The 14,199-nt window shown below is 52.5% G+C and overlaps 3 protein-coding genes across 3 annotated transcripts; 2 read left to right on the top strand and 1 right to left on the bottom strand.

Annotated features, from left to right (window-relative positions):
- Nucleotides 1–9,432: 9,432 nt before the first annotated feature.
- On the top strand, nt 9,433–10,158 carry LOC142182985 (histone H1.03-like). The gene has a single exon (XM_075257828.1). The coding sequence runs from the start codon at nt 9,450–9,452 to the stop codon at nt 10,134–10,136; it is 687 nt and encodes a 228-aa protein (XP_075113929.1). The 5' UTR covers nt 9,433–9,449; the 3' UTR covers nt 10,137–10,158.
- A 1,960-nt stretch (nt 10,159–12,118) lies between these two features.
- On the bottom strand, nt 12,119–12,557 carry LOC142219065 (histone H2B type 1-O-like). The gene has a single exon (XM_075288024.1). It carries the CDS (start codon nt 12,525–12,527, stop codon nt 12,147–12,149), a length of 381 nt encoding a protein of 126 aa, XP_075144125.1. The 5' UTR covers nt 12,528–12,557; the 3' UTR covers nt 12,119–12,146.
- A 465-nt stretch (nt 12,558–13,022) lies between these two features.
- Nucleotides 13,023–13,684, top strand: LOC142183578 (histone H3). Its single transcript, XM_075258709.1, has one exon. The coding sequence runs from the start codon at nt 13,032–13,034 to the stop codon at nt 13,440–13,442; it is 411 nt and encodes a 136-aa protein (XP_075114810.1). The 5' UTR covers nt 13,023–13,031; the 3' UTR covers nt 13,443–13,684.
- Nucleotides 13,685–14,199: the final 515 nt, after the last annotated feature.

The following is a 14,199-nucleotide window of genomic DNA, read 5'->3' as shown; positions in this document are numbered from 1 at the left end:
TAGTCATTGTAGCCCACCGGGTTGGGTATCTTTGGGACTGGCACCACACAAGATGTTTTCCACAGTCGAGGTACCACTCCCAGCTTTAGACTCGTATTGTACATGTGTGTAATAATACCACACAGCTGGTCACTGCACATTTTAAGAACTCTTGCGCTTATACCATCAGGTCCTCCGGCCTTGTCTGCTTTAATAAACCCTTCTGCTACCCTCCTCCCCTATATCTCCTCTCCGGAAAGTTTTACATTCATATCCCATAAGTGGTGTCCCTGACCCTCGATATCTACGGTCCTCGGCTAGAGTTATTCTACATTCTTTCCGCACTCCCACACCTGGGCTTTCTTGCCCTCCCCTGCAGCCCCCTGCCGCCTTCTCTAACAGGGTCTCATCCGAACCTCCCCTGTGGATTAGTCGTAGCAGTTAAGATTGGGAAAGGCTGTCTTACCTACAGGAATATCATCCCCACTACTGCACTAAGAGACGTAGAACCCAATTATACCTGATACCTCGCTTGCAGAGGACGACTGTCTGCCTAGACGCTGAGATTGTCAACCTTACCTATTGATATTTGGGGACCTCTCCCCTCCCTGTACCTAAGTGAATCTCCAAGAACACTCTTGTCTATGTTGTCATTTAGACTGATGCTCTCTGTTTGCTAGATGTTATAGTCTTGACCTCGTCCCTCTCCCTCACTTATATTGCATCCATCAAGATGGTTAAACCAAATAAAGACAAAGGCACAGACCTCGCTGGTACTCCCAATCAAACTAAACTCCAAAGTGACTTGCAAAAGTATCTTAGAAAGAAAAATCGACAATCTCCCGCCGGATCGCTGAAAATGGCGCCTGACCACAATAGGGAGCCTGACACAGGTGATGACTCGGATGCTGAGAGTAATATTGACCAGGACCGCCTGGAGGATAGCACCTTCTTAAGAACATTTCTACAACAAGCTCTGTCAGCCGCCCTAGACCCAGTTCTTCAGCAACTTGAGGATATTAGAGCGGAACTTCATCATATAGACAGTCGAGTCTCTACTCTAGAAAGCGCATATCCTTCAATTAAATCTCATAATGACCTCACTACGTCTCAGCTGGCCCTGCACAAAGATTACATCGATTGTTCTCTTACTCTACTTCACCGCCCTCATCTCTTCTCTCTCCAGCAACCCTAAAAGGATTTTTGAAACTTTTCACTCCTTACTCACAGCCAAGGTGCAGACGCCATTCACAGTCCTTAGTGCTGATGACCTGGCCACGTATTTCCATGATAAAATTGATAAGATCCATCAGGAAATAACTGCCAAAGCCCCAGGTGGCATTGATCCCATCACCTACCATAGTACTGATCCCCTCACCAACCGCACTTCAGACTGTCTTTTCTCATCTTTTCAACCTGTTACAGAAGAGGAAGTCTCTCAGCTACTTTCTTCATCTCGCCCTACAACCTGCAGTAGTGACCCCTTCCCCTCGCACCTTCTCCAACCTCTGTCGCCTGCTGTCACGACTTGCCTTACTAAAATATTTAATCTCTCTCTCTCTCTCTCTCTCTCTCTCTCTCTCTCTCTCTCTCTCTCTCTCTCTCTCTCTCTCTCTCTCTCTCTCTCTCTCTTCTCTTTCTCTTTCTCTTTCTCTTTCTCTTTCTCTTTCTCTCTCTCTCTCTCTCTCTCTCTCTCTCTCTCCATCCTCCTTCAAGCATGCTGTTATAACTCCGCTATTGGAAAAACCCCACCCTGTGCTGCTAACTATCGACCCATCTCTAACCCGCCCTTCATCTCTAAACTTTTGGAACGCCTGGTCTATTCTCGTTTAAACCGCTATCTCTCTGCTAACTCTCTGCTTGACCCCTTACAATCTCTGCACTCTACTGAAATGGCTCTCGCAAAAGTCTCCAATGATCTCCTAATGGCTAAATCCAATGGTGACTTCTCTCTTCTTATTCTTCTGGACCTCTCTGCAGCTTTTGACACTATTGATCATCATCTTCTCCTCCTCACTATGCTCCGCTCAGTCGGCCTCAACGCCACTGCGCTCTCCTGGTTCCCCTCTTATCTCTCAGACCGCACTTCCAGTGTATCATTTGCGGGCTCTGTTTCTTCCCCTCTTTCCCTTGCTGTTGGGGTTCCTCAGGGCTCGGTCCTAGGCCCCCTGCTCTTTTCTCTCTACACAGCCCCCATTGGACAAACCATCGCCAGATTTGGCTTCAGGTACCATCTTTATGCTGATGACACCCAATTATACACATCTTCCCGTGACATCACCCCTGCACTCATACAGAACACTAGTGACTGTCTTTCTGCTGTCTCTAATATCATGTCCTCGCTCTATCTGAAACTAAATCTCTCTAAGACTGAACTACTACTGTTTCCACCATCTAACAGATCTGTCCCTGATATATCCATTGCAGTGTCAGGCCTTACTATAACTCCTAGGCAGCATGCCTGCTGCCTCGGGGTCATGTTTGACGCAGACCTTTCCTTCACCCCGCATATTGAATCACTCGCACGTTCATGTCACCTCCTCCTCAAAAACATCTCCAGAATACGCCCTTTCCTCACCAGAGAAACACTAAAGACACTTATTGTCTCTCTGATTCATTCTCGCCTTGACTACTGTAACGCCTTACTAATCGGTCTTCCCCTCACTAAACTCTCCCCTCTACAATCTATTCTGAATGCAGCGGCCAGGCTCATCTATCAGGCTAGACACTACAGCGATGCCTCGGGTCTGTGCCAGTTGCTACACTGGCTGCCTATTCATTATAGAATAAAATATAACGTTATCATCCTCCTCCACAAGGCTCTCCATAATGCCGCACCTCCCTACATTTCCTCCCTCATCTCCGTCTACTGCCCAACCCGTGCTCTCCGTTCACTCAATGGCCTAACACTTACATCCCCTATTATCAGAACCTCCCACGCTCGTATACAAGACTTCTCCCGAGCTGCATCACTTCTCTGGAATGCTCTACCCTGGACAATAAGATTAACTCCCAATTTCTACAGTTCCAAATGCAAACTAACGACACATCTTTTCAGACAGGCCTATCACAATTTCTAACGTAAACCCTTCCATGCTATAATTAGAATCCCCAAAATTTAACCCTCCTCTGTCCCCGCTCCCACATTACCCCACATGATATGATGTCTTTTCCAGATAACTTTATTTGTCCAAGCTCCATCCACATGTTACAGGACACCACTAGTGATGGCTCATAAAGTTTTGTTTGTGTAATGACAGTAACCTCTATTACAAAAGTGTCTGACCCCTGTATAAGCAATGCCGCCCCTCCTACCTCTTGTGTCACCCCCCCTCTACCTCATAGATAGTAAGCTCTTGTGAGCAGGGCCCTCAGTCCCATTGTGTGAAATGACGTTCTTTGTTATGTATCTGTCTGTATTTGAACCCTACAAAATGTACAGTGCTGCGGAATATGTTGGCGATATATAAATAAATTTATTATTATTATTATTATTATTATTATTATTATTATTGTTGTTGTTGTTGTTGTTGTTGTTGTTGTTGTTGTTGTTGTTGTTGTTGTTGTTGTTGTTGTTGTTGTTATTATTATTATCAAAGAAAACCACAGTTGCTGCAAAACGTAAGACTTAAGTGGCTTTCTGAATCTTGTGCTAATGAGGCTTTGCAGTAAATTGCAATCCGAATGTCTGATCCTCAAGGAGTCTCTGGTGTGCCGGGAAATCAAGAGGATTAAAGCAGACAAGGTAGACTTGTACCGCCCGAGGTGCACCGCCGCAGGCATGACGCCGCCGATCGCCGGAGTGAAATCTGGCCCGCGGAAGTATTTTGAAAGTTGAAATTTTGACAAAGTGTCTACGGAAGTGGAAATTCTCTCAGGGGGAAGCTCCCCTCGGCCCTGCCCAGGAGGGTGAGCCCCAGCCCGGTCTGGCGCTCGCTGCAGGAAGGCCTCCTCGGGGGCTCCGATTTTTTTTCAAAGTGTCTGCGGAAGTGGAAGTTCTCTCAGGGGGAAGCTCCCCTCGGACCCTGCCCAGGAGGGTGAGCCCCGGCCCGACTTGCCTCCCCTAGGCCCGCCCGGTCCGGAACCCGGTTCTCCCTGCAGACCTCGCCTCGGGGCAACCCTCCAACTCCACATCTCCCGGCACTTTCCGCCGGAGTCAAAAACAGCACTACCTCTTCCTTCCGCTGGCCCTCGAGAGTCCTCACCGCTCCCCCAGGCAGGCTTCCACGGGAGGCGGATCGGACCCCACCATTAAGCCCCCTGACAAACAGCCATCCCTGGAACTCTCTCCGGGCCCGACTATTAAGCCCCACCGCCGACCCTCCGGGGCCGACTATTAAGCCCACTGCCAGAGATAGCACTCATGGTAATCTCTCTGGGCCCGACTATTAAGCCCAACCGTGACTTATGCCGGGAAATGTGACTTATGCCGGGAAATGTGACTTATGCTGGCAAATGTGACTTATGCTGGCAAATGTGACTTATGCTGGCAAATGTGACTTATGCTGGCAAATGTGACTTATGCTGGCAAATGTGACTTATGCTGGCAAATGTGACTTATGCTGGCAAATGTGACTTGTCCGCCCAACCGTGACTTATGCTGGCAAATGTGACTTGTCCGCCCAACTGTGACTTATGCTGGCAAATGTGACTTGTCCGCCCAACCGTGACTTATGCTGGCAAATGTGACTTGTCCGCCCAACTGTGACTTATGCCGGCAAATGTGACTTGTCCGCCCAACCGTGACTTATGCCTGGAAATGTGACTTGTCCGCCCAACCGTGACTTATGCCTGGAAATGTGACTTGTCCGCCCTGTGCCTGGGCTTCCATGTATTGGATATCTCTGTCATGGTACGATAACCTTACATACAATTGCTATCTTTTAGAAACCCGAGACGGATGAAGAAGAACTGATTGCGCCGAATCCTGATGACATCACCCTTGCCTAAGGCGACCACTATTCTTCATTTTTCGTGGGCTAGTTATAAAATCCTACGAGGAGAGAGGACTATGTATTTGGCTTGCCTGTGTCAATGGCTGCTCCGGTCATAAATCTTTATCTGTCATGATTTCTAAAGATTGCCTTATTGCCTGGTAGGCACAGCTCAGGTTATAACACTTTTGCAGTCCTGACTTCTCCACCTTCATTTCCTCTTTAGCTCCCAGGAGGTATCCGTTTCCTTTACATAGACTTAAGTAAGGTGGAGCGAGGGGTCGCTATTAGAGATGAGCGAACACTAAAATGTTCGAGGTTCGAAATCCGATTCGAACAGCCGCTCACTGTTCGAGTGTTCGAACGGGTTTCAAACCCCATTATAGGCTATGGGGAACATATACTCGTTAAGGGGGAAACCCAAATCCGTGTCTGGAGGGTCACCAAGTCCACTATGACACCCCAGGAAATGATACCAACACCTTGAAATGACACTGGGACAGCATGTCTAGGGGCATAAAAGTCACTTTATTTCATGGAAATCCCTGTCAGCTTGCGGTTTTCGCAAGCTAACTTTTTCCCATAGGAATGCATTGGACAGCGCTGATTGGTCGAATTCCGTATTCCATTCAGGTCCGACCTTAGACTCCGCCTCCTTCGGCAGAGCCAGCACTGATTGGCCGAAGGCTGGCCAATGCATTCCTATGGGTATGCAGAGACTCAGCTGTGTTGAGCCAGTTCTGCTCAACTACACCGTGTGCTGGTCAGCCCATCAGATGTAACAGAGCCGAGGGTGCACTAGAACCCTTGTGCACACTCAGCTCACGCTAATAGAATGCATTGGCCAGCGCTGATTGGCCAATGCATTCTATAAGCCTGATGAAGCAGAGCTGAATGTGTGTGCTTAGCTCAACTACTCCACCAGCGTAGTTGAGCTAAGCACACACATTCAGCTCTACTTCATCAGGCTAATAGAATGCATTGGCCAGCGCAGATTGGCCAGAGTACGGAATTCAACCAATCAGCGCTGGCTCTGCTGGAGGAGGCGGAGTCTAAGGTCGGACCAGAATGGAGACTGGTGTGGAGTGATCTTAGACTCCTCCTCCTCCAGCAGAGCCAGCGCTGATTGGTCAAATTCCGTACTCTGGCCAATCAGCGCTGTCCAATGCATTCCTATGGGAAAAGGTTTATCTCACAAAAATCACAATTACACACCCGATAGAGCCCCAAAAAGTTATTTTTAATAACATTCCTACCTAAATAAAGGTTATCCCTAGCTATCCCTGCCTGTACAGCTATCCCTGTCTCTTACTCACACAGTTCACATTCTCATATGACCCGGATTTGAAATCCACTATTCGTCTAAAATGGAGGTCACCTGATTTCGGCAGCCAATGACTTTTTCCGATTTTTTTCAATGCCCCCGTTGTCGTAGTTCCTGTCCCACCTCCCCTGCGCTGTTATTGGTGCAAAAAAATGCGCCAGGGAAGGTGGGAGGGGAATCAATTTTTTTTGGAGTTTGCCACGTGATGTTCGATTCGAATCGAACACATCGAACAGCCTGATATCCGATCGAACATGTGTTCGATAGAACACTGTTCGCTCATCTCTAGTCGCTATGACTGTTCTAGTTCTAGTACAAGCCTCACATAAATGACAGTACAGTGCGTTCTGCTAATCTGACACCCAGTAGCCCTGAAGTCTGGATGGTCTAGGGTAACAGAATATACCTGATGGCGTGTTTCGGGATAGGCATAGGGAAAGTCAGACTCTTCAGATGAGCAACTTGGCTTATAACCACTAGTCTGCTGCCATGTTGGAATTGGTGCCTGGCCCCGGGGCTCTTGCTGTCCACATTGGCTTATCTGTCTATTGGTGATGGTATGAACTATGTAGAGAATATCACATATCCTAAGGAGTATCACAGAATACAGCCCATACCATTGAATCCTCCTGCACCATGTGATGGTACCCAACAGCCCTGCCACTGCGAATGATACATCCTGTCACTCAGGGCCGCCATCAGGAATTTTGGGGCCCCATAAAGCCTAAGTGTCTGCCCCCCCCCCCCCCCCCTGCCATTTTTGCTTTGCGCGCCGCGAGAAATTTAGCCCCACCCACTGTTATGTTGACTCCGCCTACTCATTAATTTCCCATTTGCCCGCACACTGTATAATCCTCCTACAGTCACCCGTAAATTATATGTCCCCCTCCGTCTCTCCCCTAGCTTCATATACACCCTTCATCTGCCCTCAGATTCATGTCCCCTCCATCTCTGCCCCCAGATTCATGTCCCCTCCATCTCTGCCCCCAGATTCATGTCCCCTCCATCTCTGCCCCCCAGATTCATGTCCCCTCTCCATCTCTGCCCCCAGATTCATGTCCCCATCTCTGCCCCCAGATTCATGTCCCCACAGTGTCATGCCGTCCCCTCCTTCATCTGCCCCAGTGTCATTCCGTCCTCTCTTTCATCTGTCCCCAGATTCATGTCCCCACAGTGTCATGCCGTCCTCTTCTTCATCTGCCCCCAGATTCACGTTCCACCTCCACATTAAACTTACCTTCTCCTCCGCTCCCTCGCCGCTCTCTGCGCGTCTCTCTCGTTGACACATGCGGCTGAAGGAAGGAGCTGACACGGGTCAGCTCCACGCTTCGCCGCTGGGTGTCTCTCTCGCTGACACATATGCGGCTGAGCCGGGTTCCGGCTCAGCCGCATATGTGTCACCGAGAGAGGCGGCAGCGGCGAAGTGAGGAGCTGACACCGGCTCAGCCGCATATGTGTCAGCGAGAGAGGCGGCAGCGGCGAAGTCAGGAGCTGACACAGGTCAGCTCCTCTCTTCAGCCGCATATGTGTCAGCGAGACAGGCGGCAGCGGCGAAGCGAGGAGCTGACCTGTGTCAGCTCCTCGCTTCAGCCGCGTATGTGCTCAACTCAGATCTGCGTCCTCTGGCCGGGCCCCTGACACCAGTAGCAGTAGTACTGGCCTATTGGCGGACCTGCTGTCACTGTTTTATGTCCACTAGTTTCAGGGCATGTCTGGCTGAGTAGGGGCAGAGGTGGGAGCTGTGACCACATGTGGCACAATAAGATAGACAGGAGCAAAGATCATATCTGTCTGAATATGGAAATAAAATCAATCAGACCTTTTTCTAGCCTGGCAGAGGTTGTCAGCAGGATGTAGTTCTATCGATCTACAGGCTAATAAGCCGCCCCTCCGATCCATCTAATCATACATCTTTTGTGAATACGCCATAACTCCCGGGAATAAAACATATCGGTGTAATGTGCCTAACAAGAGATCCCAAATGCTTTGAGAAGTCGGGGTACGCCAGACCTGCAGCTTCAATGATACTCCATTCCCAGATGCAACCCTTGGGGACACTTGGCCAATATCCAGCATATTTTAGGGTTCCTACATAGTTAGGGTTTCTGGATCATCTGCTGGCGTCTGGATGGTCATAAAAACATAAATATGGCGGAAATGTCATTGATGTCATCATATTTTATTTCCAGTTTTTGGGCAGTCACGCTTTCACACTGACACCTGGAGCTGCTACTTCTGACTGCAATCCCCACACAACGACTTGCTGTATGGCCGTGTGTCTATCTGTAATGTGTCTTACTGTGCTGTTGGTTGTGGATTGTAATTGCCATACAGATCGCACAGGGTCTAAACTGACACATTGAAGCAAAGACAAACTTTTCAATAGTTCATGATGGTAGTGATTGTCAGGTTTGGATCACTATCACCTTGTATGCATCCCATCCTATATAATACGTGTAACTGCAGGAGACTGAAATCACCTCCAGCCATCATCCCATCCTACACGCCTCTGTGCAGACAGCTGTATATACACAATGTCCCCGCTTTTCTATTCTGCCCGGTGTATAGACATTGCTGCAGGGCAGAGCCCCATGAGAAGCGGCCCCCCTGTCTGCAGTATATATACATATATATATATGTATCTATCTGATGTGAGGACAGGGAGCCGGCAGTGAGCGGAGCCGCCGCCTGTGTTACCCTCCCCGGCTCTCAGCAGCTCCAGCTTGTCCCCGCATCGTACAATCAGCTTCCTGTAGCATAGAGCTTGTGGTAAAGATCCCGGGGATGGTGACAAGCGCCGGGAATAGAAGGGGGCAGCTCCCGCAGCGGTTTCATCTTCCTGCATAGATAGTGATGGACAGATGTGGGGGTGCTATGGCGGAAATCCCGGGGCCTCCTCTCCGCACCACCCCCGCACCTCCGCCAGTGACGGCCAGGGACTGTTAGGGAGGATGTCGGGGAGTGGGGAGACACGAAGAATGGAAGCTTTCCTGTCCGGTTCTAGCCGGTAATGGGCTCTGATCCCGGGCAGGGAAGCACACGGGGAGAGCGGAGCTTGACTCTGGCCCTGTGCTGAGTGACAGCCAATAGGAGGTGAGGCCGAGGCCGCTCAGCAGCCAATCAGTGCGCACCGCTGTGCATATAAGAGGCGGCGGCTGCTTCGGCCCCAGTGTTTTCCCGTCTAGGAAAGGAATTAGAGCTCGATTCGTATCATGGCAGAAACCGCGCCCGCCGCTGCCGCTGCTCCCCCTCCCGCCGAACCGGCCGCCAAATCCAAGAAGCAGCCGAAGAAAGCAGCCGCAGGGGGCGCCAAGAAGAGCAAGAAATCCTCCGGTCCCACCGTGTCCGAGCTGATCGTCAAAGCCGTGTCCGCCTCCAAGGAGCGCAGTGGGGTGTCTGTGGCCGCCCTGAAGAAGGTGCTGGCTGCTGGCGGCTACGATACAGACAAGAACCGCAGCCGTGTCAAGCTGGGCCTTAAGGCTCTGGTGACCAAGGGAACCCTGATCCAGGTGAAAGGCAGCGGCGCCTCCGGCTCCTTCAAGCTGAACAAGAAGCAGGCGGAGAGTAAGGACAAGGCGGCCAAGAAGAAGCCTGCAGCGGCCAAGCCCAAGAAAGCTGCCGCCAAGAAGCCCGCGGCTAAGTCTCCTAAGAAGGCGCCGACCGCGGCCAAGAGCCCGAAGAAAGCCAAGAAGCCTGCCGCGGCCGCCAAGAAGGCGGCCAAGAGCCCCAAGAAGCCGAAGGCGGCTCCTAAAGCCAAGAAGGTGACGAAGAGCCCGGCTAAGAAGGCGGCTAAGCCCAAAGCTGCCAAGAGCCCAGCTAAGAAGGCTGCCAAGCCCAAAGCTGCCAAGAGTCCGGCTAAGAAGGCTGCTAAAGCCAAGAAGCCCGCGGCTAAGAAATAAGCCCGAGCCGCCCTGTACTTGTCCCACAAAGGCTCTTCTCAGAGCCACCACCTTGTCCCGGCAGAGCTGTATGATCGCTATCTCCCCAGCCAGCGGGGGGGCGGGGGCGTCATATTAACGGCAATCCTATGACCAGGGCTCCATTCCCGTATCCGCACCGACACATGAGCGGTCACTACAGGGTAACATCCCCGCAGGTTTCTCCAGGTGACCGGTCCAGCGGGGTAGTAATGAGGACTAAAAGCTGAGGCCGCTGAGGGTTTATAGGGGCAGTAATCCAGTAGATTGGCCGCGCATCCTCCTCGTTACTGGCGGGGGCCTCTGTCTGGATAAAGGGGGAGGAGGAGGAGGAGGAGGAATTGTCAGTATGTCTGAGCTACACAATCCCTGCAGTCCCGAATGCAGCCTGATGCCGGGGGTCGCTGCGGTGTACGGCGGGCGGCTGTGTGCGTGCTTGTGGTAGGGGGACAAACGATACATACTCCCAGGTCTGTATCAGATCAGCGGGGAACGAGCCTGGACGCCCGGGAGGTTGTACTGGGGGAGAAGGGGGATGAGGCTGGGTGACAAGCGCTCTCAGGGGAGCCCCCGCCTGACACTACTCGTTCCTACACAGGCTGAGGAGGGGGCTCCCCTGAGAGCTCTTGTCACCCAGCCTCATCCCCTTCTCCCCCAGTACAACCTCCCGGCGTCCAGGCTCGTTCTCCCCTGAGAGCGCACACCGTTATTTCGGGGTCACTTCTGGACCCAGAAACTCGGATCTTTGCTGCCTCCTGTTCAGCGTGTTCTCTTGTATTTATAACGCACTGTCTGTGCTGCAGCTGAATGACTTGTCTGGGGGAGCTCCGGCTCCCAGCAGTAGGTTTGTGATGACACTGGGGCGGGTGGAGAAAGCCGGCAGACGTCCATTGTCTCCGGGGCCGAGCTGAGAGCGGCAGCAGGGACAGGGAGAGGCGGCGAGAACTGTAGGATATGAGCGGGAAAGCTCCGAATCACTAACGGGTGAAAGTTCTGCCAATCAGAGGAGGAAAGCAGGGGAGGGGGGGAGTGGCTTCAGGACACGCCCCATAATTGCGTCATCATAGCAGGGTTCTCCTTCTGGTCCGACCACTCTCTATATAAAAAGGCGGCTGTGCGGAGGGACGCTTATTCTAGTCTGTCAGCAGCAGCACAGAAGATGTCCGGTCGCGGTAAAGGAGGGAAAGGTCTCGGCAAGGGCGGTGCCAAGCGGCACAGGAAGGTGCTCCGGGATAACATCCAGGGCATCACCAAGCCTGCCATCCGCCGTCTAGCTCGCAGAGGAGGCGTCAAGCGCATCTCCGGTCTCATCTATGAGGAGACTCGCGGTGTCCTGAAAGTCTTCCTGGAGAACGTCATCCGTGACGCCGTCACCTACACCGAGCACGCCAAGAGGAAGACCGTCACCGCCATGGACGTGGTGTACGCGCTCAAGCGCCAGGGCCGCACTCTCTACGGCTTCGGAGGTTAATTCCGCCGCTCCCCGACTCTCTACTACATAACCCAAAGGCTCTTCTCAGAGCCGCCACATCCTCCAGAGAACAGAGCTGTCCCCGCCACCCACCTCTCCTCTGCCCTCTAGGGCTGGAGCTGTCGCTGCGGCTACTGTAGGAATACCGGAGAGCGTGGAGATAAACGCTCTTAAGCTTCAGGGAACGTGTGAACAAATGCATAAATCTTAAGAGCGTTCCTGTCGCTGTACAGTGTGCACTGCCTAAAGTTTCTCCTTTACTTTGCCAGTGTGCGCAGATGTAGATACACGCGATAGATACGAGGTTATCAGGCGGATAAGTTCCTTCGCCTTGAGGATAATACAAACAGTGCGGTGTAACGTCCATAAATACAATGACAAAACGGATCGGGATAAATAAAGCCTCTGGTCCGGGGAATAAACACCAGAAATGAAGGGCTCAGCAGCTCTAGTTTGGAAGGGGTGGGGGGGCTCTTAGAAGAGCCTTTGGGGTGATAGTACAGAGCAGGTGATGGAGCCGATTACTTGGCGCTGGTGTACTTGGTGACGGCCTTGGTGCCCTCGGACACGGCGTGCTTGGCCAACTCTCCGGGCAGCAGCAGGCGCACGGAGGTCTGGATCTCCCGGGAGGTGATGGTGGAGCGCTTGTTATAGTGAGCCAGGCGGGAGGCTTCTCCTGCGATGCGCTCAAAGACGTCGTTGACGAAGGAATTCATGATGCTCATGGCCTTGGAAGAAATGCCGGTGTCGGGGTGGACCTGCTTCAGCACCTTGTACACGTAGATGGCATAGCTCTCCCTCCTGGCCCTCTTACGCTTCTTGCCGTCCTTCTTCTGGGCCTTGGTCACGGCTTTCTTGGAGCCCTTCTTGGGCGCTGGGGCAGACTTGGCGGGATCAGGCATGGTAGCACGGCGATCTTTTCCCACACGAGAATGAGAGAAAATAATGTCTGTGCTCCTCCCAGCGCAGCCCTATTTATAGGCGGGCTATGCAAATGAGCGCCGCTGTCTGCGCGCTGTTCTACTGGACCAGCAAGTCATGTGACCAGTGCCAGCATCATAATCCCCGCCCTCCGCAGCTGATTGGCGCTTCCACCAGGTTTGAATTTCCCTCCGTTTCTCTCCTCAGGTTTACAGGTTCTAATCGCCTCGTTATGTTGCGGGGGGGAACGCCACAGATTGTCCCCTGTGTAGCCTGATGCATGCCGGCGGGGGCTGTACAGCGCCGTGCTGCACGGGGTCTGGGGGAGGGGCATGAGCGCTAATGCTGGACTGTAGAAATAAACCAATGAGATGGAGGGGGCGGGCTTTCCATGAGCCAATGAGGACGAGCCCCGGCTGTATAAATATGTCGCTCTTTCCGCTCCTCAGCTCATATCACCGCTGTGTAACGTCTATACTGAAGCGATGGCAAGAACCAAGCAGACCGCCCGCAAATCCACCGGAGGGAAAGCTCCCCGCAAGCAGCTGGCCACTAAGGCCGCCAGGAAGAGCGCTCCCGCTACCGGCGGAGTGAAGAAGCCTCACCGCTACCGCCCTGGTACAGTCGCTCTGCGTGAAATCCGCCGCTACCAGAAGTCCACCGAGCTGCTGATCCGTAAGCTTCCCTTCCAGCGCCTGGTTCGAGAGATCGCCCAGGACTTCAAGACGGATCTCCGCTTCCAGAGCTCCGCCGTCATGGCCCTGCAGGAAGCTAGCGAAGCTTACCTGGTCGGGCTCTTTGAGGACACCAACCTGTGCGCCATCCACGCCAAGAGGGTCACCATCATGCCCAAAGACATCCAGCTGGCCCGCAGGATTCGTGGGGAGAGGGCTTAAATCTGCCCAGGCACCGTCTGACAACACAAAGGCTCTTCTCAGAGCCACCAAATCCTCCCTCAGACGAGCTGTAGCCGTTGTCTTTCTCCTCTCGGGAGGGGAGAAGAGAAGCCTTCACTGGCTGCTAATAGAGAGGTTACCCTTTCCCTTACAGTCACTGAGTTAGCGATATCTCGTCTCCCTCCTTTGTATGTATAACAGGCACATATGTAACTGCAGCGCCCTCTACAGTAACCTGAGCGCCGCCCCCACTGACTGCTGACTCAATCTTACTTCGCAGCAGCAGCAGCAGCGGAGGATGTAATAGACAGGCGGAGGCTTGAAATTCGCGTCCTTTCTCCCTTTGCACCACCTGACGCTGCCGGTTCTCGCGCGGGTTGTAACGGTCACTGAATGAATGGGAATCTACGATTGAGCGGGAAGATAGACAAAGGTTCGCCCGGATCAGCCCTTTAACGCCCGTTTCATCGGCACTTCTAAACCTGCCACCGTGGGCTGTGCCCTGGCGGGGAGAGAGGATTAGGATGAGCACAGCCATTACTATCCCTAACTGACCCTGCGCCCGCACCACATCTCCCTCCCTCCCTCCTCTCCGTCGCTAGTATGTGCCTACTCCGCGCATCTCTCCCTAGCGCCTTCTACAATGACCTGAGCGCCGCTGAATCTTCTTCAGTTGGGGAGGGTTTGAAATTCGCGCCCATTCTCTCTGCACCACGTGACGCTGCCGGCTCTCGCGCGGGTTGTAACGGTCACTGAA

Source organism: Leptodactylus fuscus, chromosome 10 (genome assembly GCF_031893055.1).
Source record: "Leptodactylus fuscus isolate aLepFus1 chromosome 10, aLepFus1.hap2, whole genome shotgun sequence".
NCBI classification, from domain to species: Eukaryota; Metazoa; Chordata; class Amphibia; order Anura; family Leptodactylidae; genus Leptodactylus; species Leptodactylus fuscus.
The sequence above is the reverse complement of the archived record's forward strand: the minus strand, read 5'-3'. Positions and strand labels throughout refer to the sequence as shown.

Excerpts from the sequence above, each read along its gene's own strand:
- LOC142182985 (XM_075257828.1), top strand. The coding sequence starts at position 9,450 with ATGGCAGAAACCGCGCCCGCCGCTGCCGCTGCTCCCCCTCCCGCCGAA.
- LOC142219065 (XM_075288024.1), bottom strand. The coding sequence starts at position 12,527 with ATGCCTGATCCCGCCAAGTCTGCCCCAGCGCCCAAGAAGGGCTCCAAG.
- LOC142183578 (XM_075258709.1), top strand. The coding sequence starts at position 13,032 with ATGGCAAGAACCAAGCAGACCGCCCGCAAATCCACCGGAGGGAAAGCT.